Source organism: Crinia signifera, chromosome 9, assembly GCF_055691185.1.
Source record: "Crinia signifera chromosome 9, ASM5569118v1, whole genome shotgun sequence".
In the NCBI taxonomy this organism is placed as follows: Eukaryota; Metazoa; Chordata; class Amphibia; order Anura; family Myobatrachidae; genus Crinia; species Crinia signifera.
The window spans coordinates 29,294,191-29,320,473 of record NC_139225.1 but is presented as its reverse complement, the minus strand read 5'-3'; the positions used below and the strand labels follow the sequence as shown (position 1 = coordinate 29,320,473).

Genomic DNA, 26,283 nt, shown 5'->3' with positions numbered 1-26,283 from the left:
GAGGACGACACGGACCGCCGACATGGACCTGGAGGACGACACAGGACACCAGACACCAGGACAGAGGGCAACCTACGGGATCAAGAAAGGTAAGTATCAGTATGTGTGTAATGTATGTATTAAACTTTTATTTTCATTGTGTCAGTGTGTTTATTGTACTATTTTTTTAACTGTGGAACTACAAGTGCCAGCGGGCCCTTTAATGCCCAGCAGGCTGGGACTTGTGGTTCTTCAAGTCCCAGCTTGCTGGGGAGGCTTGCTGGCACTTGTAGTGCCACAGTAAAAAACAATAGTTTCATCCTTTTTTTTTACACCATAATCAGCCCGATGCCCACCGCCCAGGGGCATCGGGGACAGTACCAGGCTTCAGCCTGGTCAGGTAAGTCCTGGAGGGGGGGGACCCCTTGATTGGGGGGGTCCCCACTCCCCCAGGACCCCTGGCCAGGCTGACTGGTCGGTAGGGATGAATGCTTTGGCCGGGGGGACTTGTATAAAAAGTCTCCCCCCGGCTGTGGCATTACCCTGCTGGCTGGTTTTGCCTGGGGCTGGTTCTTAAAATACGGGGGACCCCTACTCATTTTGTCCCCCGTATTTTGGGAACCAGCCCCAGAGCAGGAGCCTGGGGCTGGTTGTTAAAAATCGGGGAACCCCTATTTGTCGGGTTCCCTGATTTTTAATTACCGGCTCCAGGCTCCGTCAGCCTGGTGCTGGTTTCGGCTGTGGGGGGGACCCCACGCCGTTTTTTTATTTATTTTTTTATTTTTATTTATTTTTACACCGCAGCCTGCACGGATCTGACTGATCCGTGCAGGCTTAAAGCAAATACGACAGGAAAATGGTGTTCTATTTTTCTGTCGTATTTGCATGGGTGTTTTACACCACTTAGCAGCCGTATTATCAGTACGGCTGCTTAGTACATCAGGAACCACCATTCTTTTGAATGGTGATTTCTGTCGTATCCTATCGATGGTGTAGACATTCGTATTTGTAAATACAAATACGAATGTTCCATCTTTAGGACTACGAATTGTTGTATTTTTGGGATTGTAAATCCCGAAAATACAAATTTGTAAAAAAAAAGGTGTATTTCTCCCTACGAATACACCTTTTTTCTACGAATCCATTTTGGTAAATGTCCCCCTTGTTGTCCGGATTTGGGTAGAAATAATTCCATACATACGAGGTGGATTTTTTGGTCTTTTGCCCTGGCATGACAATGGGCTTTTCCACACCCCGGACAACAACTGTCTCCGTCGGTGCCTTAAAACAAACAATATCATCCTCAACATCGTCATCATCCGCGTCCATCTGTGTGCCAGCTTCACCAACAGAATCCACATCCTCATCCAATTCCTCAGAAGCATCCTCAATAACCAGGTCAAAATCTTGACTGGGGATGCTCTTGCACACACTTGCAGAGGGCATGCAAATGGTGGAATGAACCTCCTCTTCACAAACAGTATTTGAAAGGTCCGGCTCACATATGGCATCCGCGGACACACTAAGACTCTCCTCTGGGATTTGTGACATTTGTGAACTCGCCTTTGTCTTAAAAACTTTCATTCTTTTTTTTGTAGTAGCAGAAGGGCTACCATCATTCTTCTGAGACGTTGTACCATCAGTCAGAAACAAAGGCCAAGGCCGTAGCCTTTCCTTCCCACTGCGTGTGGTGAACGGCATATTGCCAATTTTATTTTTCTCCGCACATGACTTAATTTTTTTTTTATGGACCATTGTAAAATGAGATTTCTGCTTTTCTTTTACATGGCCTCTAGGCCTTTGACCATCGGCCTTGCCATCATGAATCTGACTGGTGGTAGCAGCTTCAGAAGTTCTATCAGGTTGCTGATCTCCCACTATTTCCTCCTCCATCATCCTCCAAAAATTTGTTTTTTTTTTAATACTTTTATTTATTTTTCTTATTTTTTAAACTGGACACAGCCTGTGACACTGGACACTGCCCCTGGTCACTGGACACTGCCCCTGGACACAGCCCGTTACACTGGATATATGTCGTCACACTGGACACAGGATATATGTCGTCACACTGGACACAGGATAAATGTCCTCACACTGGACACTGGATATATGTCGTCACAGTGGACACAGGATATATGTCGTCACACTGGACACAGGATATATGTCGTCACACTGGACACAGGATATATGTCGTCACACTGGACACTGGATATATGTCGTCACACTGGACACTGGATATATGTCGTCACACTGGACACTGGATATATGTCGCCACACTGGACACTGGATATATGTCGTCACACTGGACACTGGATATATGTCGTCACACTGGACAATGGATATATGTCACGCTGGACACAGGATATATGCCGGCACACATTACATGTCACACTGGACACAGGATATATGTTGTGACTTGTGACACTGGACACAGGATATATTGTCGTCACACTGGCCACTGGATATATGTCGTCACACTGGCTACAGGATATATGTCGTCACACTGGACACAGGATATATGTCGTCTCACTGGACACTGGATATATGTCGTCACAGTGGACACAGGATATATGTTGTCACAGTGGACACAGGATATATGTCGTCACACTGGACACTGGATATATGTCGTCACACTGGACACTGGATATATGTCGTCACACTGGACAATGGATATATGTCACGCTGGACACAGGATATATGCCGGCACACATTACATGTCACACTGGACACAGGATATATGTTGTGACTTGTGACACTGGACACAGGATATATTGTCGTCACACTGGCCACAGGATATATGTCGTCACACTGGACACAATATATATGTCGTTACACTGGACACAGGATATATGTTGTCACACTGGACACTGGAGATATGTCGTCACAGTGGACACAGGATATATGTTGTCACACTGGACACTGGATATATGTCGTCACAGTGGACACAGGATATATGTCGTCACACTGGACACTGGATATATGTCGTCACAGTGGACACAGGATATATGTCGTCACAGTGGACACAGGATATATGTTGTCACAGTGGACACTGGATATATGTCGTCACACTGGACAATGGATATATGTCACGCTGGACACAGGATATATGCCGGCACACATTACATGTCACACTGGACACAGGATATATGTTGTGACTTGTGACACTGGACACAGGATAGCTTGTCGTCACACTGGCCACTGGATATATGTCGTCACACTGGCCACAGGATATATGTCGTCACACTGGACACAGGATATATGTCGTCACACTGGACACTGGATATATGTCGTCTCACTGGACACTGGATATATGTTGTCACAGTGGACACAGGATATATGTCGTCACACTGGACACAGGATATATGTCATCACACTGGACACTGGATATACGTCGTTAGTGTTCCCGCTAGGCTGTTTTAGCGGGGCGCTGCGCCCTGCCCGATTTTTAAAGGGCAAAATGCGCCCTGCCCCATTAGCAGCGCCCCGCTAAATCAGCCTGCATTCTGCCCGCCGGAGTGCCCGGGCCGTCGCATCGCTGAAGCGGGCTTGCCCGGCCATGGCTACGTCCCGGCAGGTCAGTGACGTAGTCATGGCCGGGCAAGCCCCTTCATCGATGCGGCGGCCCGGGCACGCCTCCTGGGGTGTTGCGGCGGCCCGGGCACGCCTCCTGGGGTGACGTAGCGGCCCGGGCACGCCTCCTGGGGTGACGCGGCGGCCCGGGCACGCCCCCTAGCGTGACGCAGCGGCCCGGGCATGCCCCCTAGCGTGACGCGGCGGCCCGGGCACGCCCTCTGCCGTGACGCGGCAGCCCGGGCACACCCCCCGCCGTGACGCGGCAGCCCGGGCACGCCCCCCGCCATGACGTCGGCGTGCCCGGTCCACCAAACCAGCGCCCTGCCCCCCATAATTCCTAGGGGGAACACTATGTCGTCACACTGGCCACTGGATATATGTCGTCACACTGGACACAGGATATATGTCGTCACACTGGACACTGGATATATGTTGTCACAGTGGACACAGGATATATGTCGTCACACTGGACACAGGATATATGTCATCACACTGGACATATGTCGTTAGTGTTCCCGCTAGGCTGTTTTAGCGGGGCGCTGCGCCCTGCCCGATTTTTAAAGGGCAAAATGCGCCCTGCCCCATTAGCAGCGCCCCGCTAAATCAGCCTGCATTCTGCCCGCCGGAGTGCCCGGGCCGTCGCATCGCTGAAGGGGGCTTGCCCGGCCATGGCTACATCCCGGCAGCTCAGTAACGTAGTCATGGCCGGGCAAGTCCCTTCATCGATGCGGCGGCCCGGGCACACCTCCTGGGGTGTTGCGGCGGCCCGGGCACGCCTCCTGGGGTGACGTAGCGGCCCGGGCACGCCTCCTGGGGTGACGCGGCGGCCCAGGCACGCCCCCTAGCGTGACGCGGCCCGGGCACGCCCCCTAGCGTGACGCGGCGGCCCGGGCACGCCCTCTGCCGTGATGCGGCAGCCCGGGCACGCCCCCCGCCGTGACGCGGCAGCCCGGGCACGCCCCCCGCCATGACGTCGGCGTGCCCGGTCCACCAAACCAGCGCCCTGCCCCCCATAATTCCTAGGGGGAACACTATGTCGTCACAGTGGACACAGGATATATGTCATCACACTGGACACAGGATATATGTCGTCACACTGGACACTGGATATATGTCGTCACACTGGACACTGGATATATGTCATCACACTGGACGCTGGATATATGTCGTCACACTGGACAATGGATATATGTCACGCTGGACACAGGATATATGTCGGCACACATTACATGTCACACTGGACACAGGATATATGTTGTGACTTGTGACACTGGACACAGGATATATTGTCGTCACACTGGACACTGGATAGATGTCGTCACACTGGACACAGGATATGTCGTCAGTCGTCACACAGGACACAGGATATATGTCGTGAGTGACTCGTGACACTGGACAATGGATAAGATATAGGCTGTCACACTGGACACAGCCCCTTGTATTAATGCAGCCCCTGTACACAGTGTGAGCACTGCGTGTGAGCACTGCAGCACCGAGTAAGTTAGTTATATCACAAAAAACACAGGGTTCAGGGCTAAATAAATCACAACACAGGGCTTAGGGCTAAATAAATCACAACAGGGCACGGGCCACAGGACAGCCCCTGGACAGCGGACACTGCAGCCCCTGCGTGTGAGCACTGCAGCACCTAGTTAGTTAAATCACACTACAGGGCTCAGGCCTATAAACAGTCACTGACTCTCAATACAAGTCTACAACACAGGGCAGTGAGGGCACAGGGCAGGTCACGGAGCACAGCACAGGGCAGTGAGGGCACAGGGCAGGTCACGGAGCACAGCACAGCACGGAGCACATAGCACGGAGCACAGCACAGGGCAGTGAGGGCACAGGGCAGGTCATGGAGCACAGCACGGAGCACATGGCACAGGGCACAGAGCACACGGAGCTTCCCAACCACCCTCTACCCTCTCCATGATTGGAGTGAAGATGGCGGGGCGCACGTGCGTCTTTTATAAGATCCCGCTCCCGCGAGAATCTGACAGCGAGATGATGACGTTCGGCCTCGTTATTGGTCCGGAATTCAGGCGGGAACTCCCGAGCCGACTCGGATCTGACCCGGATCCCCGATATTCGGATCTGACGGATCTCGGGGATCCGGACCCGCTCATCTCTACAATATACCGTTTAAGACCTGCAGTGGGAAAGGGGTATCACTGGGGGGGGCAGGGGCGTAACTATAGCACCACAGCCGCCGCAACCGCGGGGGGGCGCTGTGCATGTGCGGGCGCCGGGGGCTGCAGTGCTATAGTTACACCCCGCCGCCATCCTCCGCAGTCTTTACCTGTCAGTGTCTTCAGTACGCGCTGGTCCCGGCTCCCTTCTTCTGCTATGAGGACCACAACAAAATGTCCGCCCCCATTTAGCAGACAGTTCTCTGAAACGGTCTGCTGCATGGGGTCGGACATTTTGTGGTGGTCCTCATACTAGAAGTAGGGAGCCGGGACCAGCACGTACTGAGCGTAGGTAAGACTGTGGGTGATGGGGGGTTTGCATGGGTGCCGAGGCGGGGGTTGGTGCGGCCGGGGCGGGCGGGGGTTGGTGCGGCGAAGTGCGTGGGTGGGGGGGTGCTAGTTACGCCACTGGAGGGGGGGTGGGGTGGTGATTGTACATATGATCATGGGGGGTAGAAGGGGCTACCCCTTTTACCCCAGTGATCATATATACTCCCCCCCCCCGTGAGACACGGCATGACCCACCCCACTCCTCAGCCCCAGTGACATACACTACTCCCCCTCATGACCTACAGTCAGTAACCCCAACTTGGGCTACCCCCCCTTCCAGCCTCATGGAATCCCACACCCAACCAGCATCAATTATAAGACAAAGACAATTGGACAAATGACCCATTTTAAACTAGTCCCCCAGGCACCAATGATACTACATTATACATACTGCTGCTCCCAGGCCCAACATCACTGAAATAAATTATCTGCAGCATACTACTAGGAGTACTAACTCACCAACAAAATAGATGCACCAGGCTGAGGCAGCAGTGTGCAGCACACAGGAGTAGGTTAGGTAGGTAATGGTCAGAGCCCCCAAGCCATTAAAAAGCACATACACACAGCACTCACATTACATAGGGCCTTATTCTGGTCGATGCGTAATTTTCCGAAATCTTTCGGATGGCGTTTTTTTTGCCGTCTGCGCATGCGTGGGCAACGCTATGCGCATGTGCCACGCACGGTCTCCGTACTCGTTCTCACTAATACCGTACAGAAAAGTGCACCGCATTCACTCGGGAAATATGGGCGTAATATGGAACCATTGCAGCTTAAAACATTATTTTTTTTTGCTTATTATGCCTAATTGCATAAGTGTGTCATGTCACCGATTTATGAGTTCAGATAATAGTCGTGAGTTTTGCGTTAATACACTGCATCGGTGCGTACAGGCAGGTTCCCGTCCGTTCTGATGCTGTAAGACCGTGCAGACGCTGTAAGACCGTGCAGAATATGTGTGTGTCCACCGCACATGCAAGGTTTGGATGTCGTCCGTAAACACGCCCTCTTCTTAAAGTGTGAGTCCGTCTGAATGCGGAGGACCGGTGGGCGTTTCTTCGTACGATGTCCGCACAGCGTGGCGTGTGGTCCGCTCCAAAATAATTCGGAAATGTACGCACCAACCAGAATAACCTCCATAGTCCTGGCTGGGCTCCCGGCTACTAGAATAAGCATCAGTCTTCTGCTCTAACCTACTCTGTCCCGAGTCCGGAGGCAGTGAGTGAGTGATAGGCTGCGCAGCATGCGCACTAGCTGGGTCGGTCAGTGAGTGACAGCCTGCGCATAAACCTGGGTCCCTCCTCCGTCCCCTGGGTGACCAATCCTCATAGCAGGAGGGGGAGGCACTAAACTACCTGTCAGTCACAGTGACTCACATAGTGCTGCGCTTCACCGCCGGGTCCTCTCCGCCGATCGGCGCTCACAGTCACAATCGCCTGTCACTCAATATACTGGACTCTAGTGTCAAGCGGCTGTGACTGTGAGCACCGACCGGCGCACATAGGGCCTTATTCTGGTCGATGTGTAATTTTCCGAATTCTTTCGGATGGCGTTTTTTTGCCGTCTGCGCATGCGTGGGCAACGCTATGCGCATGTGCCACGCACGGTCTCCGTACTCGTTCTCACTAATACCGTACAGAAAAGTGCACCGCATTCACTCTGGAAATATGGGCGTAATATGGGCGTCATTCGGAAGTACACAGGGGCGTAGTTTCAAAGTGGGCTAAACTGGCGTAAACATGGGCGTACACGAGGGAGTGCACTAATTCTTGTAGGCGTGCATTCGGACTGAACACCGACTGCAAACGAACCAAAAGGCAGAAAATATGCGGTCTCCATAAACAAGTATTGCTTTGCGGACACCACTCGGTCATGCACTAGGCATTGAGAACGCCCAATTAGTACGCCCGCACCTGAACCAATGTCAGCTGAACACAATACAATCCACTCCTCTACTCATTACTCATTAATTACACTCTTGTCATTGCTTCAATTGGAACCATTGCAGCTTAAAACATAAATTTTTATTTATTTATTATGCCTTATTGCATAAGTGTGTCATGTGACTGATTTATGAGTTCAGATAATAGTCGTGAGTTTTGCGTTAATATACCGCATCGGTGCGTACGGGCAGGTTCCCGTCCGTTCTGACGCTGTAAGACCGTGCAGACGCTGTAAGACCGTGCAAAATATGTGTGTGTCCACCGCACACGCAAGGTTTGGATGTCGTCCGGAAACACGCCCTCTTCTTAAGGTGTGAGTCCGTCCCAATGCGGAGGACCGGTGGGCGTTTCTTTGTACGATGTCTGCACAGCGTGGCGTGCGGTCCGCTCCGAAATAATTCAGAAATTTACGCACCAACCAGAATAACCTCCATAGAGACTCACTGACTGACAGCCAGGCTCGTCCAGCAGCAGGAGGCACTGAGGCAGCATTGAAAAAAGGGCCCTGGGCAGTTGCACGGCTTGTCCCTCTGTAAAAACGGCCCTGCCTGGCATAACAAGTAATGCGCATTATGTGTGGCATAATGTGTAATGGGCATCACACTGTGTGGCATAATGTGCATTGGGCATTATGGCATGTGGTATACTATGTAATGGGTGTGTGACATGTAATTGACATTACGTTGACATTTCTTGGTATGCGCCTTCGGCGCACTATCCATGTTTGTCCCTGCTTTAGAAAAAAATCCTGGCATAATGAGTAATGAGCATAATGGTGTGTGGCATAACGTGTAATGGCCATTGCAGTATATGGCGTAACATGTAATGGGAATCGCAGTGTGTGGCATAACGTATAATGGGCATTATAGTGTGTGGTGTAACTGGCATTACGCTGTTAAAAAAAACATAAGGTGGGCCAAGGGGCGGAGCTGGGGGTGGGTCAAGGGGGTGGGCTGTGGGTGTGTAAAGGGGTGGGCCACTGTCCGGGAATCTCTCAACACAAAGGTGGTAACCCTAACAACGGCAAACTTTCTTAATACAATATAATGTTATAAAATCAGAATGTACCTATCAATTAGTGGCCATGGTGACAGATACACATTATATATGGGAACTGGCGGTAATGGAATCTTTATTCAGCCAAAGGAAGGGCCTGATTCTGAAATTTCTAAATGAATGTAGCCAGTGGCTTAAGTTCATCCCAGTTGCTAAAGAGGCAAGATGAATATTGGTGCCCACCCAACACATCCACACACACACACAACGTTATTCAAAATATATATAGTCTGTTATGAAATATATATTATATACAGAGAGAGAGAGAGAGAGAACATATATATATATATTTCAGAACTCAGCCAGAGAAACGTATTTGATGGCTTTCACTTAATGGATTTAAACTGGCAGTGGTGGAGAAGTGCCCCCTTGAGAGCAGGAGCCCGGTGGCAGATGACTCCATTGCCTCCCAGAGTTCTACCTCTGAATGTAGCAATCTCCTGGCAGATAGTAGATTTACTTATTGCCATATTTAAACCCAGCCTTTAACCTGGCAGTTAGGAGCTGATTGGCTGGTTGTTTATCTCCATTTTTTCACTTTTTGAAGCTTGATACATCTGGCCCTAAATGTTTATATCTCTTATTTTCAGGAGACCGAGGACAAACGGGCCAAGCCGGAATTCCTGGGAAGGACGGAATTGCTGGATTTAAAGGTAAATAGCCTGGACTATTGAGGACATCTGCAAAATAATGTATTATGTGCTTTTCAGGAGTTACTATGAAAAAAAGCAATTACAATTTTAATTTCTAACCAGTAGTGAAATAGGGAACCGCCTAGGCTTCCCTAATGGTCATGGTGGTACTTATATGTTTAAATATATGTATGTGCTTGTAATATAGTTGTATGATAATAGCCATTTCAATGGGATATGTGCAGAGGCGGATTTTCCACAAGGCAACCTAGGCCATTCTCCATACATTCCAACTTTCTTAGTTTCCAAAGCACCAAAAAAGGGTGGGGCTGCAGGTGACGGGGGTGGGACCTCTGACAGAGGAGGCATGGTCTAGTGCTGCGACTCCCTGTTTTTGTCATTTTGGGGGCAGGACCAGCGCTCCCTGAGCAACTGGGCAGCCCCAGCTCCCCCTACCCACATTGACTTCTGCAATCACCAGCTACCCCAACATGCTACACCAAAAGCAGTTTATCTTTCTTGTAGTGTTTAGTTTATTTAATAAGGTATAAGTTTATAGAAGTAGAGATGTTGCCCGTAGCAACCAATCAGATTTAACATATAGCAAATGGGTGTAGGTGACGGAATGCGCTTTACTGTATGGCTCACATATTCCATTTACCTTGCGTATTAAGTATCAGTGATTTTATTTAGCTGCCCAGAACTGCAAGCAACTACTGGACCAGGGACTGAGTCTTACTGGCTGGTACACAATTTACCCACCAGGTGGCGCTCCTCTCACAGTGATGTGCGACATGGAAACTGATGGAGGAGGGTGGCTGGTAAGTACTGTGTGTCTAACTGAAGGGTTAATGTTTATAGGAAGAAGTTTTTCAAGTTGGTAAAAGCTACTAGATCTTTTAAAAGAAAAGATTTTAAATAGTATTCAGCTACACACCGCCCCACTGACATCACCCACCCCACCATTTAGATCAGGGAAAGACAAGATGTGGATCTTCAATGGAATGCATACGGGATGCCAGTGGTCAGAAAACCTACACTGGCATACTGTCAGAGGGAATCCCAACATGGGTCCCATAAGTATGTTGTCCATTCCCCCTGTCCTCCTCTAATCACCTAACCCTCCCCATTAGTGCCTAATCCTAATCTTAATTCCACATAGCCCAACCCTAGCCCTCCCTCCCAACAGTTTAACCTTAATCTCCTCTACCCCAACTGCAGCTCAACCATAAGCCCTCCCACTAGTGCCTATACCTAACCCCCCTCCCCTCCCCTGCCCAGCATACTGTCTGAATACCACCCTTTTGGCATCTCCTTCCATGTTGGGATTCCAGCACCAGATATCTGGGATGTTCGCTACATCCATCGTCACCTACAAATCCCAGTAGGGTCAGCTGTCTAGGAGAACACAGATGACTTTGTAGTTTATTCTCAACAGCAGGTTACAGAATAGCAGGTTCAATCCACATGCAGACTCTTAAAAGGCTCCAATGGTCCCTATAACAACCCCAGGCCTATCACTTGGGTAGATGTTCCACCACCGAGAGCAAGGTGACTCTGCCCTGGGAACCCTTATATCAGGAAATTCCAGGTGCTGCTGATTACACCTGGGATTCTGCTACTGCTACCAAAATCTGGTCTGGATTCTCCACATTACTTTCATGTGGGGGAATGCTGGCTCTGCCACACAGCCTATACAGTATGCGCCCTGTACAACCTATACAGCATGTGCCTTATACATCTTATACACAATGGAGGCTTGTTACGATCCATCACAGGGTTGGATCCCAAAATGATGTCTCCCATTGTGTGTGTATTAAAAATGTATACCTTATAATCATTCTTTCAGCTTAAATGTGACCTAGGACTGGCACAAAATGGCTGACAGGCTGTGTCCTGTGCTTGACCTGCATGTAGCCAAGCCAGGGGGAGATGGCAAATTCTGTCTTTCTGATAAGCTGCCAGACCAGGGTTGTAAATATTAATAGGAGTTCAACATGCACAGATAAGCACTAGGCCCTGGACCATCATAAATCCAGTTAGGAGTTTCAGGATACAGATCTCGTTTTCAGACCTTGGGCCAAGTGCTCTAAGCTTCAAAGGTGATAAAATGGAAAGTGATACACAACCAGCCAATCAGCTCCTACCTGCCATGTCACAGACTGTGGTGGAGATTCTCTAAGCTAAAAATGCGGTAAAAACCCTGTTATCTGGGTTTTTACCACATTTTGGGATGCTGTAAGCATCCACCACCGGGTTAACGCGGCGGGGGGCATCGCCAGAAAAATCTGGCGATGCCCCATAGAAGCCAATGGGCTTCTACCGCATCCCACTGCCGCCCCGCGCGGACCCCCGCCGCCCCGCATCGCCCCCTCCCCTGTGTCCGGGCAGCACAGAGCTGTGCTGCCTGGACCTGTGACCTCCTCCCTGCACTGATCCTCTTCCGGGTGCAGGAAGGAGGAGAGCCCGGCGCAGCAGCAGCAGCACCGGGTGTGGGAGGGAGGGGGAAGCAGCCGGGACCTGCTGGGACCCGGCGACTCTCACCGCAAAGGACAGCTCTTAACGCAAGAGCTGTCCTTTGCTATAATTATCGCATATGTTAGAACATATGCGATAATTATAAATGCGATGGGCGGCGAAGGGGGCGGAGATTCTTAGAGAATCTCCCCCTGTGTTTAAAAAATGTCAGGCAGGAGCTGATTGGCTGGCTGTTTATCACTCTCTAGTGTATCACTTTTGAAGCTTAGTGCATCTGGCCCCTTGTATCCTGTCCATTGCATTCCAATATGTAATGAGCCTGTACAGACACTTAAAAGGAGAGTGGAACCCTCCTATTATGTACAAGGATCAATGATACCCCTTTCACACCAGCCTAATACCCCTTTTCCACTAGCAACCTGGGTCGGAACCGGTAATTTGTACCCGGTTCGAACCCGGGTTGGACATGGGTTGGAGACACATTTCCACTACAGTGCTACCCGGTAAATTGCCGGATCATCCCCTTTTACACTTAACCCGGGTAAGGCCTTTTTTTCCCTATAGATAAACATAAGAAAAAGCCTTTTTAAAGGGCTTTACCATGGGAGGTCACAAAATAGGGCCACCATTACACCAAAAGGGCCACCATTAAAAATATTACCATATTAGAAGAAGAGACCACACTCATTTCTGTTAAAATAACTTTTTTTTTTTACTGGCAAATATTACCACACTCATTTCTTTTTAAATAACATTTGTAATATTTTACTGTAAAATATTAAATATTTGGAACTTTTAAAAGTTTCTTCACACAATACAAGAAAAGACATGCCAAAAAAGGGTAACAACAGAGTCCTGGGTGCTTCTTTCTGGTGTTATGCTGCCTTGCCTTAACCCAGTGGTTCCCAACCCTGGTCCTCAAGTACCCCCAACAGTGCATGTTTTGCAGGTCTCCACACAGAATCACAGGTGCTATAATTAGCTCCACCTGTGGATCTTTTCAAATGTGCCTGAATAATGAGTGCACCTGCAGGGAGACCTGGAAAACGTGCACTGCTGGGGGTACTTGAGGACCAGGGTTGGGAACCACTGGTCTAAACCCGAGGGCTATTCCTTCTTCGCCCCAATAGAAGCAATGCAAATCGGTATTTTGGTAAGGAATCTGATGTAGCGCCTTATTCCTTACCAAAAAACCTATTGACAAGAAAAGACATGCCAAAAAAGGGTAACAAAACAGAGACAGGTAAAATGTTTGCCGTACACCTGAGCCTTTGGCATACATAACAATGAAAAAAGTGCACGTAAACATGTTAAAAAACAAGTGCCCATAAGAATTTTTAAAAGTGCAAGATGTAGGCTTTAACCAAACTGTGCCCACAAGGCGACTGAATGCAAATGTATTCAACATTGTTATTGCAATAATGCAATAAAGAACTTTGAAGGAAAAAAAACAATAATTTCTTAGGACAAATTACGATATACCGTAAATTCAGGGGAGTCTAGGTTTGGCAGCAGCGTGTTGTCACGGCTAGTGGTATTTGCCTCACTATACTCTGGGTTTAGTGGGGCACTGGTAGCAGTGCTGGAGGCATAGCTAGTGGAAGTGTTGGGTGCGTGGCTAGCACCAGTGGTGGGGTGGTAGCTAATTGCTGTGCTGGGGGCGTGGCTACTGGGGCCTCTATATGGTAGAGGCTCTCGGTGTGGTTGCTCACACGAAGTGCTAGGGGCGGAGGGAGTTGGCCCTCTACTGTATTGGCCATACACATACTCATGGTGTGCTGGGTATGCTGGGGCCTGTGAAGCATGTGGCGGATACATTGGATAATGAGGAGGTGGCATATACCCACGATTAAGTATCCGTTCCAAGAAGGACAATTGTCTGTCCTGCATGTCCTTTAATTGATCCAAGAAAGAGTGCTGCATCTGTCTTTCATTTTCTAAAAACTTCTCCATACGAGCATCCTCATTGGCCTGCATGTCGGAGTCCATTTCACGCAGTTGTTCTATTACTACTGAAGAGAAAGCTCTCGCCGCTTGATCGGAACGGTTTGCTTTTTTCTTCTTTGCCGGCACCTTGTAAACTGCAAATGGGACAAACAAAAATACACTATAAACATTAAATAGCAGAGGTGTTTGCAGCCCTGTGCTTGCGGCCCTATCCCACCTGCACACTTGCGGCACTCTGCAACATATACCGTTGATTACTGGGATAAATGTTTTTTTTACTTACTATTTGAACGCAGTTTTGGTGTTTGATGTTCAGTCACTTGCTCCGTTGCTGTTTCGAACCCCTCCTCCGCCATGGACTGTGCGGTGTCAGACAAAGCAGACCTATCAAGTTGACTGCACTCTTCATCGCCATCTTCCGAAATCAGGAGCGGAGAATTTGGGCAGCATGGTGACATTGCCATGGTGGACTGTGTGTCTGGTGGCTCCTGGCTACTCTCCATTGGTGGCTTCTGGCTACTCTCCATCTGGCTGGCCAACGAGGATGACAGTGCCACAGGATTAATCAGAGCTGTGTTGCCAAATGCCCTGCAGCATAGATCGTAATGGACCCACTCGACACGTGCGGCACCGCTTTTTTTCCTGTTCTGGTCAGAGACCTTGGTGAACTGCCTCTTTAGTGCTTTCAATTTGTTAAGCACTTGCTGGTGAGAGCGGTGTATCCCCCTAGACTCCAGCATCTGGGCAATATTTCTGAACAAGATTGCGTCTTTTACGGTACCAGTCACCTGGCGCTTGATTTCCTCCTCTGCCCTAATGAGCAGCAGCTCCTTCACTTCAGCATCAGACCAATTGCTGGCAGCCATAATGAAGTTGTGCTGCGGGATGATTAGCAGTGTCCGCTGGGGCAGCCTGTGGTGCTGGCGGCAGAGAGGAAGGTGGCTGCTGGAGCAGCCTCTGATACAGCAGGGGAAAGTCAGCAGGACAGACATGCAGCACATGTGCACACAACGCTGTCCTCCGTGCTATGTGCGCAGTCTGCGGGGCTCTGAGTGATGACATCACTCATCAGCGCCCCAGCAGCACCAATCAGTGAAGATTTTTACATGCTCAGTCAAATAACCCGGTTAGGGAGCGTTTCCACTACCCTTGAAGCCTGGTGCGAACCGGGTGCTACCCTGATCATGACCTGGGTAGGATTGCCGGGGAATCCAAACCGGGTTATTTGAAAGGGAGCATTTCCACTAGCAGCAAAACCCGGGTAGAAGCGCGATCCCCGCAGAGATTATCAGGTTAGTTCTTCTAGTGGAAAAGGGGTATAAATTCCCGGTTTGGGTCCGGGAACAACCCGGGACTAGCGCTGGTGTGAAAGGTTCCAGTGACAAATTCCCGAGTTAATTTGCCGGTAATTTAACCCTGCTAGGTAGCAGGGTTTCTCTCGGATCCTTCCCGGACTACCGGCTGGTGTGAAAGGTACAGGGACATGTCCCTGCTTCCCGTTTTGCCTCTGCTAATGCTGATTTGCTAGCAGGGCAACTTCCTGTTGTGGTGACGCTCACAGACACGCCCAGGGGCAGCATACAGCGTGCAGGGAGACACTGTGCATGTTCTGTAGCACCACAGACCCCAGAAGTGCTTTTTATCCCCTGACAGCCTGAAAGCCAAGAATGTCTCCATTGGCAATCACACAGCATACAGCATAAAGACCCGCCCTCCCTCTCTCCCTTTATCCCTCTCCCTAATTCATACTTGCCTACCCTCCTGCATTCTGCAGGAGACTCCCTGAAATAGCAGCACTCTCCCTCTCTCTCTCTCATTAGTCTAGCAATCTCCCTCATGTCACCTTGCCCACATTACACTGTTACATTTTGGGAGGAAAAAAGGAATGAGAGATAGAAAAATTTACATTGAATCATCAGCACCATTTCCCAGCACTTTACCAAGTGTAGTAGCTCTCACTAACTGCTTTGGGGATCATCTGCATTTGTACATAAGTAATTTTACAAGATTCCTCTCAGATGTAGCAGTGCACACCCACGCTGCTAGGTGCCGCGTTCACAATCTCTCTTCACAATCTCTCCATATATGGAACTAAACACGCCCTTTGGGTGGGGCATGACATGCCCCCTCAATGGGGAACTCTGCAAAATTCTACTACCAACTATAATCTCCCTGAAAATAGTTTTCAAAAGTAGGCAAGTATGCCCTAATTACCTCATCTTTGTGTTCCAAAAAACAGCTATTTTCAATGATATTCACATAGAAATGCAGGGTCATCCCGGGTTCAGTGTGAAAGGTGCCGACCCGGGTTGTCCCTGCTTCAAAAGCGTGTGTGAATGGGTCCCAACCCAGGAATGTCCCTGCTTGTCCCATGAATTAAATACCCTTGTTGGTCTCTGCATTTCTGGTGTGAAAGGGGTATTACTAATACTACTTTCAGACCGCAAATGCCGTGTCGCACACGGGATTAGGACTCGGGTCCCATCCCCAGAGCAACACGGCAATGCGGTCTGAAAGTTCCGCACACCGACACGGCATATTGCCGAGTCGGTGACGTCACAGGGGGCGGGGCTGGGCGGCGGCGCGTCATCGGGGGCTCGGGAGGAGGCAGTACTTGGAGCTGACAGTGCTGCCTCCTCCATACTGTGAACGGGACACGGGTCGCTCGACCCAGGCACCCGTTCACACCGCAGTTGACACGGGTCATAGCCGTGTTCAACCCTGGTCATTACCAGGGTTGAATAGCCGTGTTGCTCGACCCGTGTTGCCCTTTTCAGACCGCACCGTGACCCGTGTTTAGGCCCCGCGAACACGGCAATATGCCGTGTTCGGAGTGCGGTCTGAAAGCGGTATTAGGGAAATTCATTAGTGTCCAGCATTAAAACTCTGGAAGGTGGGAGGAATGAGGGCAGCTACATTGAGGTATATCAGTGACGTGCGGTGAGGTTAGGGGATGGTGAGGCACTAGCATGTTGGAGCTTGCACGGACAAGCTCTGTGGGCAGCGCTGGGTCCGCGTTGCTTCTGCGCTGACAGGCAGGTGCGGGAGCAGCCGCCTGCATGAGCAGCAGAGACCAGCAGAGCAGCTCCTACCCAGACCCAGCGCTTCCCACAGACCCTGTCGGTACTGGCTCCACCAAGCCACCACGGAGTATGCCCATTGTTCTACCACCCCAGCTGATGGGGGGGGCACTGTGCTGTTGGATGGATGGTTATATAGGGCAGGCACTGCGCTAGGGAAGGGGAATGGCTGCTTAGGGGGGTACTGGGCTGGGGACAGGGATAGCTGATTAGATAGTGGGGTACTGGGCTAGGGAAGGGGAATGGCTGCTTAGGGGGGGGTGTACTGGGCTGGGGACAGGGATGGCTTATTAGATAGTGGGGTACTGGGCTAGGGAAGGGGAATGGCTGCTTAGGGGGGTACTGGGCTGGGGATGACTTGTTAGATAGGGGACCCTGGGATAGGGAAGGGGGTGGATGGTTAGATAGGGGGGTTACTGGGCTAGGAAAGGGGATTGCTGGTTAGATAGGGGGCACTGGGCTGGGGACAGAGATGGCTGGTTAAGGGGGCACTGGTCTAGGGAAGGGGGATGGCTGGTTAAATAGGGGGCACTAGGCTGGGGATGGGGGTCGGAAGCACTGACCTTGGGATTGCAGTTCTTCTGAGCAGTGCAGGCATCACACGAGGGCTGGGGCCAGGCGGCAGCCACCAAGTCACTTCCCCCGCTGGTCTCATCTGGAGGCTCTAGAGCGGAGGTCAGCGCCGGGGGAGAGGGGGAGCCGCTGCTGTCCCATTCAGCTGCTCGTCAGTGCTGGAGCTGGGACCAGCGCCGGGGGAGAGGGGGAGCCGCTGCTGTCCCATTTAGCTGCTCGACAGTGCTGGATCTGGGACCAGCGCCGGGGGAGCAGCTGAAATCAACTGGAGACTCTGGGGGAGACGCTGGTGTCACATTCAGCGCTCGGGACGGTGCTGGGCAGTAGCAAACTATTTATTCCCCCCGCTGGTCTTACGTTCAGCGCGGGGCTAGGGCTAGCGCTGTGGGAGAGGGGGATCAGTCAATCTCCCACTAGTCTCTTGATTAGCGCTGGGGCTTTAGGGGGGGGGGGGGGAGAGGGAGACAACGACACCTATTGCAGTGCCTTAGTGACAGCCCAATCACATCTGCCTCAGTGACAGGGGCGTGCATTCATATAGCCAGAAACAGAAAGCATGTCCCTGACTGTCACTGAGGCACTGCTATAGGTGCTGCCTGTAATGCTTTTTCTAATGGGCATTGACAACAGCTAGTTGTCCCTGCCCCCTACCCGCCCCATAGTTCAGAACTTTAACATTGACACTCGGAGGCACCGCTCTTGGTGCCTCTGTAACCAATTCTAATAATCATTTTACCACTTTTTTTTCTAATATAAAGCATATGCTTATGACACATATGTGTCATGAGTATTTTCTTTGTATTATTTTAGTAATCATTAATGACAGGGGAGGCACTGCCTCCCCTGACTGCACGTCCCTGAGGTATATCTACATGGCTCTCGTCACAATCTGTGTACTTCTTGGGAATCAGCGAGCAGACTGGAAGTGACCCTTTGTTTATGTATACTTGGTGTAAGGTTCTGACATATTATTCCCTTTTATTTTTATGAGATTTCTATGTTCTGTATTTCCTGTCTGTAATTGTTTTGTTTTGACCTTGAAATACTTTGTTCAAATTAAAATGCAATTAATTCTAGTATATTCTCTGTGTCCTTAACGAATCTATTTGCCTGTGATGCCAAACGCTACGTAAGTGAGTTTTGTACTTGGTAAGCCTGGATACACAGATAAATAACAAAATGAATATCTGATATCCATATTTTTATTAATTTTTGAATTTCCTTTTGCTGGTGGCAGTGTGAGTTTATGTATTTTGGAGCATTCGCCCATGCTGGAGTATCCATAAGTCTCTGGTGGCAATTCTTAGATTGAGGTATCTGGAGTATTTGGCGTCCAGACAGTGACAGGGTTATTCTGGTTGATTCGCTCGGATGTGAATTTGCAAACAGAATGTACCCTATACAGCATATAGGATATGTGCCCTATATATCCTAAAGTATGTGCCCTATACATCCTACATAGTTTGTACCCTATACTGTACATCCTATACAGCATGTGTCCTATAAATACTATACAGCATGTACCCTATACATCCTATACAGCATGTGCCCTATACATCCAATACAGCATGTGCCCTATACATTCTATACAGGATGTGCCCTATACATCACAGTATGTGCCCTATACAGTATGTGCCCTATACATCCTACACCATATGGATCCTATACATCCTATACAGTATGTGCCATATACAGCATGTGCCCTATACATCCTATACAGTATGTGCCCTATATGTCCTATACAGTATGTGTCATAAACAGCATGTTCCCTATACATCCTATACAGTATGTGCCCTATACATCCTATAAATCATGTGCCCTATACATCCAATACAACATGTGCCCTATACATTCTATACAGTATGTGCCCTATACACCATACACAGTATGTGCCTTATACATCCTATACAATATGTGCCCTATACATCCTACATAGTATGGGCCTTATACATCCTACACCATATGGGTCCTATACATCCTATACAGTATGTGCCATATACAGCATGTTGCCTATACATCGTATACAGTATGTGCCCTATTTGTCCTATACAGTATGTGCCGTATACAGCATGTGCCCTATAGATCCTATACAGGATGTGCCCTATACATCCTATACAGTATGTGCCCTATACATCCTATATAGTATGTGCTCTATACAACCTACAGTATACAGCATTTGCCCTATACATTCTATTCAGCATGGGCCCTATACAACCTTTACAGTATATGCCCTATACATCCTATACAGCATATGCCCTATACATCCTATACAGCATGTGCCCTATACAACCTAAACAGGATGTGCCCTATACAGCATGTGCCCTATATATCCTATTCAACATTTGCCCTATACAACCTTTACAGTATATGCCCTATACATCCTATACAGCATATGCCCTATACATTCTATTCAGCATGTGCCCTATACAACCTATACAACATATGCCCTATACAGCATGTGCCCTATGCAACCTATAAAGCATGTGCCCTATATAACCTATACATCATGTGTCCTATACAACATATACAGCATGTGCCCTATACATCATGTGCCCTATACATATACAACTATACAACATGTGCCCTATACATATACAACTATACAACATGTGCCCTATACATATACAACTATACAACATGTGCCCTATACATATACAACTATACAACATGTGCCCTATACAACTTATACAACATGTGCTCTATACATCCTATTCAGCATGGGCCCTTTACAACCTACAGTATACAGCATGGGCCCTATACAACCTATGCACAATTACATAGCATGTAATCTCCCCTGTGAATATTATAGGCCTGCCCAGCAGCTAACACTTCAGTTGGCCGCCATATTGTTACAGTATGATATATGGACTTCATTCCTCCTTTCCTAGGTGCTCCAGAGGCGGTTTGATGGTTCTGTGGATTTTCATAGGGACTGGAACACTTACAAGAAGGGATTTGGACACCAAGGTGGTGAATTCTGGCTGGGAAATGATAACATTCACAGTCTCACATCTTCAGGTTTGGTCACAGTTACTTCAAATCATTTAAATCTGCCTCCATTTTACTTCTACATGTAATATAATTTCCTTACCTTATATAATACATGTTATGAGCTTAAGGGGGCTTATTCATATATTTGCAAATATATGTAACCAATACCTCTGAATTATATTATCATGTAGTATTTAAATCTGGTTACTGGTATCATTCTGTGTGCTGGGGGAAATAAAGTTTTCCTCTTACTTATTATTACCCTCCCTTCCATGCACCTGAGCGATATCAGTATATATTGTGCCAGGGACACTGGTACTGAGATCACCATTGTCAATGCCAACGTGGTTCTTCCGGGAGCCGACACGGTCCTGCCTCCTGTCAGGGTATTGTGTATCCATGGAGATGTTGAGGAGTGCCCACGTGTGTACTTATCCCTGACCACACAAGGCTGGCCATTAAGGCTGGTAGCTGTGGTGACCTCCAGACCACCTTATCCATGACTTCTCGTTGCTGTAAGAGCTGGTTACATGGCATGACATTAACAAACAGTCAGCCGCTAAGGCATCTCAGGAGCCAGAGAATACCAAAGCTTGGCATCTGGGAGAGCTACAGCAGCTGCTGAACCACTGCAGGAAACCAAGACTGAGGCCCAATGGAACTCTGGTGGTGAGAAGATATCATTGCAGGACTTTTGGTGGTGAGACCAACCCGATGACAGAAATCTGGAACACGCCTTTGACACTGTAAAATTGGTTATTGTTAGGGTGGTTGCTGCTTTACCACCAGAGGAGGTGCCCTATTTTGTGGTACAAAAAAATATTTGCTATATCGTGTTACCACTTTACAGGGAAAAAGAGTAGACCAGTTGTTCCCAAAAAACTTGAGCGGTTGGTATTGGAAGCTGCACATACGCATTTGTGGGGTGGCCATTTAGGGTAGGAGAAATCCCGCATACAGTTAAGGTTCAGTTAAGAATGCCCAGTGTGCCAGAAGAAGGCCTCTCCTAATTGTTTCCCTGCCTTTTGAGCGAACTAGCATGGATCTGATAGGGCCAGTGGAAAAATCTGCTCAAGGCCATGATGTTATCCCCCTTACCAGCAACCCCCGCCACACACCACAAGGTCTAGAACTGGTACTGTCACCGCGATCCTCCCTCCGCCGTTGGGAGGGAGGATCGCGGCCATCAGCAGCGGCCTCCTTCTTCCCACCGCCTTAGAAGCGCTGAGTAACTTTTGAGCAGGGGGATAATCCTTCGATGGTGAGTGATTTTCCCCAAGTGCGCACGTCTTTAAACACATTTGGAAGCCGTGCACATGGGTGGGGGATTGGGTTTGGTGGGGCAGGCGTTAACCTGCTAGCTGGGCTCAGAACACTCGAAGCCCAGGCGAGCAGGTGTGAATCAGGCTCTTGGTGCACTACCTTGATAAAAAAAAATTTAAATGGGTCCTGGTGACCAGGTACGCACTGCATACATAGCATTGTTTTGACCTAACTACTTTTTTTTAAAAATTGACAATTCATTATTGTGGCCCAAAGGGTGACTGAAAAAGTTTGAGAACCACTGCCATAGAACACTGCTGTCACTTTGGAGGTAGATTCTATTGTACCCTGACATGATAGCCCCAGGTGAGTGTGTGGCCAGCAGAAGCTGCTTCCTGATCTCAGTTGCCACTGCTGACCCCTCCACCTTCTCGTTGTCCTTTTTAGGAATGTCCCAGCTGCGCTTCGATCTCACCGATTTTGAAGACAGCAGCGTTTACGCCTTGTACAGCAATTTCCGCATTGCAGGGGAGCAACAGAACTACACACTGACTGATGTCCACTTTGTAGAAGGAAGTGCAGGTACAGTATTAATGCGCAAACCTCCCAATAAGGCCAGAAAACAATGGGGGGGGGGGGGTGATTTGCAAATCCCTAATGTATCTCTCTCTGTTTTATCTAAACCTTTTATCTGTAAGCCTACATCTATTTTCTCTGTAAATACTCCATGGTGTAGTCTAGTACGACCAGTAGCGGCCCGTACCTTTTCTGGGGAGGTGGGCTGCCGGGGTACCACGATGCAGGCACCTCCCCCTGTCGCTGCTGCCGGTCCCTGCAGATTCTAGGTGCCTGTGCTCTGATGCGCATGTGCAGTACACACCTCTATACTGTGCATGTGCCCAGCTTCTATGGGATTGGGCTGCTTCGGCAACAGCCCATAGAAGGAATCATGGTCCCGGCACCTGCACAATACAAATGACAGGCAACATACTAACTTACTTACTTACCTCCCAATGGGACTGCCATGGTGACTGGCAGGTCCGACTTCCAATAGGAAGTCACTGCCAGTCACAGTGAAGCCAGTGCTGTCTCACAGACTGCACCTGGCTTCACTACAGTGGTGGATTTTACCCGGGGGGGCTGCAGCCCTGCAGCCGATAGGTAAAAACCGCCACTGAGTATGACTTTAATTTATCACCATCCGCATCCTCAGATTTGGTTTTGATGTGATCATATTGGCCAAATACGCAATGCGATCACTGACTACTTTGCACGGATGTATCAGTTATCATATGCAGGTACAGAGATTGCGATGGCTCTCCACAGACATTGCACCTGTTTTATGCAGATCTGCTGAAAAGGGCCCTCAAAAAAATGGCCACCGCCTAGGAGATGTATACTAGAGGTCCTACCTCTCTGAGAGGTGTAGCATATGGTCTTCTTTAAATATAGCATTTTATTCGTATTGCATATGCTGGGCTGCTATTCCTACATCCAACATTTTTCAAGTGCTGCTCACTACCTCTGGAATTCTCTGCCTCGCCTCCCTCTCTGCATAATTTAAAACGGGGATACATGTGTTGTAGTCAGAGCCTCATCTTTCATACACCAGTACACTCCAGAGTTTACTTTAAACTATACAATTATTAGAATAATAAATATATATATATATATATATATATATATTATCTTTGTATTATTCTAATCTTATTTATGTGTGTATACCTGGGTCTGGCTCTAACCAGTATCTCTGCAGCCATTGACCTGACTGCACTTCATTGGTCAGCGCTACCATTAGGCAGCTGCCTGGGGTGTTGGGATCTGGTGGGCGCCACTGATTCTGCCAATCACAAAAGTAAGTAAAGGTAAGGCGTCCTTGTTGTACTGAATGTAGGTGGCGGATGCAGAACTTCTTAGACCCCACTTCAGCACATTCACTTGAGTGGCAGTGTGGGGTTGCGGGGTTGCACTAGATTGAAGTTTTGCCCTGGGTGCCGAGAAGCCTTACCTCAACCCTGTGAACATATCTGTACATTCAGGGCCGGCGCCACCACTAGGCAGCTTTAGGCATTTGCCTAGGGCGCCTGCCACTGGAGGTCAGAAGTCAGGAGCAGGTGTCCCCCCCTGGATGGGATGGAGGTGAGCAGAAACTGGAACCCCATCCTCCCCCCTAGTGGAGCGACGCGGCAGAGGAGCGCCGGGGCGCTCCGGTGCCTGTGTACATTTAGAGGCTGGCCATTTAAAAGCTAATGCATTGGTAGGGCCACATCTTTGGTGTGAGGGAGGGGGGGCATGCCTGGGGGCTGGATGTTATACCCATAAGTGCATGAAGGGAGGGAGGGGGGGGGGCGGCGAAGCTGAGCAAAATTACTGCTTACCACAAGAGATGAATATCCTAGTTTCAGCCCTGGCACTGTAGTATAAAGCTGGGCACACACTAAACGATATGTCATCCAATCCCGTGGATTGGTGTATCGTCAGTGACATCTTCCATCTCAACGGAAGACATGGACCACCGTTCCTTCTAACAGTCTATGCCTAATCCACCCCCCCCCCCCCCCCTCCAAGCTGGCCCTAACCCTTCCCACTTGTGCCTAACCCCCATACCCCGCCTAACACTAACCCCCACTCTAGGTGCCTATCCCTAACCTTCCATCCCAGCAGCCTTACCCTAAGTATCGCCTTGTGCTGAAACCTTACCCCACCTTCCCCCGGCCTAACCCGTCTCAGCAGACTTATCGGTATCCCAGCAGTCGGGATTCTGGCGCCACCATCCTCATTGATGTCTGAATTCTGGCACCAGTCTCCTGGTGGTAGTCAGGATGCCGCATCGGTATTATGAATGCCCACCATCAGGATGCTGTACCTTATTGACCGGGGACAAGTAGTAACTTAAACTTCTACAGTACTCAACAAAGGGGCCAATTCAAACACATTTGTTACTGGCTGAATTCAGCCGCATCCCTGTTGTTCAGAGGTCGAATGTTTTCCTTTTGTTCGGTCGCAAGCGATGGGATGTGTTAGCGTACACATCCCCTTGCATGCTAATGAGAGGATTCAATCGGTGTGGGGGGTGGGCGTTCGGCTGGGCGGCGGGACACGTTTACCTGGTCGCTAGGCTGCAGACATACAGTATGCGGCCTAGTTACCTGGTCTGCACCAGGCCCAAAGTTTCAAGTGACAAAATGAAGGATCCTTTTTCTTAGTTGAAAAATAAAGCTGGAAACAAAAATAAATCTATAACTACAAATAGAAAAGGTATATGTTGTTATTTATCAGGATGGCCGGGCAGTTGATTAATTAAAAACATTTTACTCTATTTAATCAACAGTATTCGAAATGTAATTTCCTCTTCCTGTCTGTTTCAGGTGACTCATTTTCCAGACACAAAAATATACAATTTACCACCAAAGACCGAGATAACGATAAAGACACAGGTAGCTGTGCCAATTATCACAAAGGAGGCTGGTGGTATGAAGAATGTTATCGAGCTAACCTCAATGGCCTCTACTGGAAGAGTAACAGCAGCAGCAGCAATGCCGGTGGAATTAAGTGGCTTTCTGGCAGGGGGAATAAATCCTCTTACAAAGTTTCAGAAATGAAAATTCGACCACAACCCTAATTACAATTGCGAAATAGAATCTGTATATAAGGGGTGACCCTAATTCGGGATGCTGTCATTTGGTCTACAGCATGATGGTAGACAGTCATTAGGTTGACACCATTAGGTCAACATGGGAAAAGGTCGACATAGGAAAAGGTCGATGTGGTTCTAGGTTGACAGGTCATTAGTTCGACAAGTCGTTAGTTCGACAGGTCATTAGTTTGACAGTGTCTAAGTCGACAGTCAAAAGGTCGATATGGGGTTTTTCACCGTTTTTTGAGCCGACATGTGCCGACAGGCGGTATTTCATGCCCTACCATCCACTAGGGCGTGGTGGGGGAATAAAATAGTGTGCCGAGTGTAGCGAGGCACCGTGCCCGACGCATCGCGAGCGGATGTGGTGCACTTTAAACTGTGTCCATGTCGACTGTGTTGACATTCAGGTCAAAAAACAGTGCAAAACCCCATGTCAACCTTTTCACTGTCGATCTAGACATTGTCAAACGAATGACCTGTCGAACTAATGACCTTTCAACCTAGAACCATGTCGACCTTTTCCCATGTCGACCTAATGGTGTAGACCTAATGACTGTCTACCATCATGCTGTAGACCAAATGATCCCAACCCCCCTATTTCTGTTA

At 49.0% G+C, this 26,283-nt stretch overlaps 1 protein-coding gene across 2 annotated transcripts in view; it reads left to right on the top strand.

The window, feature by feature from the left end:
* LOC146035300 (ficolin-1-A-like) overlaps positions 1-25,762 on the top strand; it is a 38,336-nt gene extending 12,574 nt beyond the window's left edge. The window contains exons 5-9 of one of the 2 annotated variants that reach the window (XM_083158660.1): positions 9,664-9,726; positions 10,399-10,526; positions 20,672-20,801; positions 22,485-22,619; positions 25,406-25,762. In XM_083158660.1, the coding sequence (XP_083014786.1) occupies positions 9,664-9,726; positions 10,399-10,526; positions 20,672-20,801; positions 22,485-22,619; positions 25,406-25,659 (710 nt within the window). In that variant the 3' untranslated portion in view covers positions 25,660-25,762. The remainder of the gene's footprint in view (positions 1-9,663; positions 9,727-10,398; positions 10,527-20,671; positions 20,802-22,484; positions 22,620-25,405) is intronic. The other variant, XM_083158661.1, reaches the window with a different exon arrangement.
* The last annotated feature ends 521 nt before the right edge of the window (positions 25,763-26,283 follow it).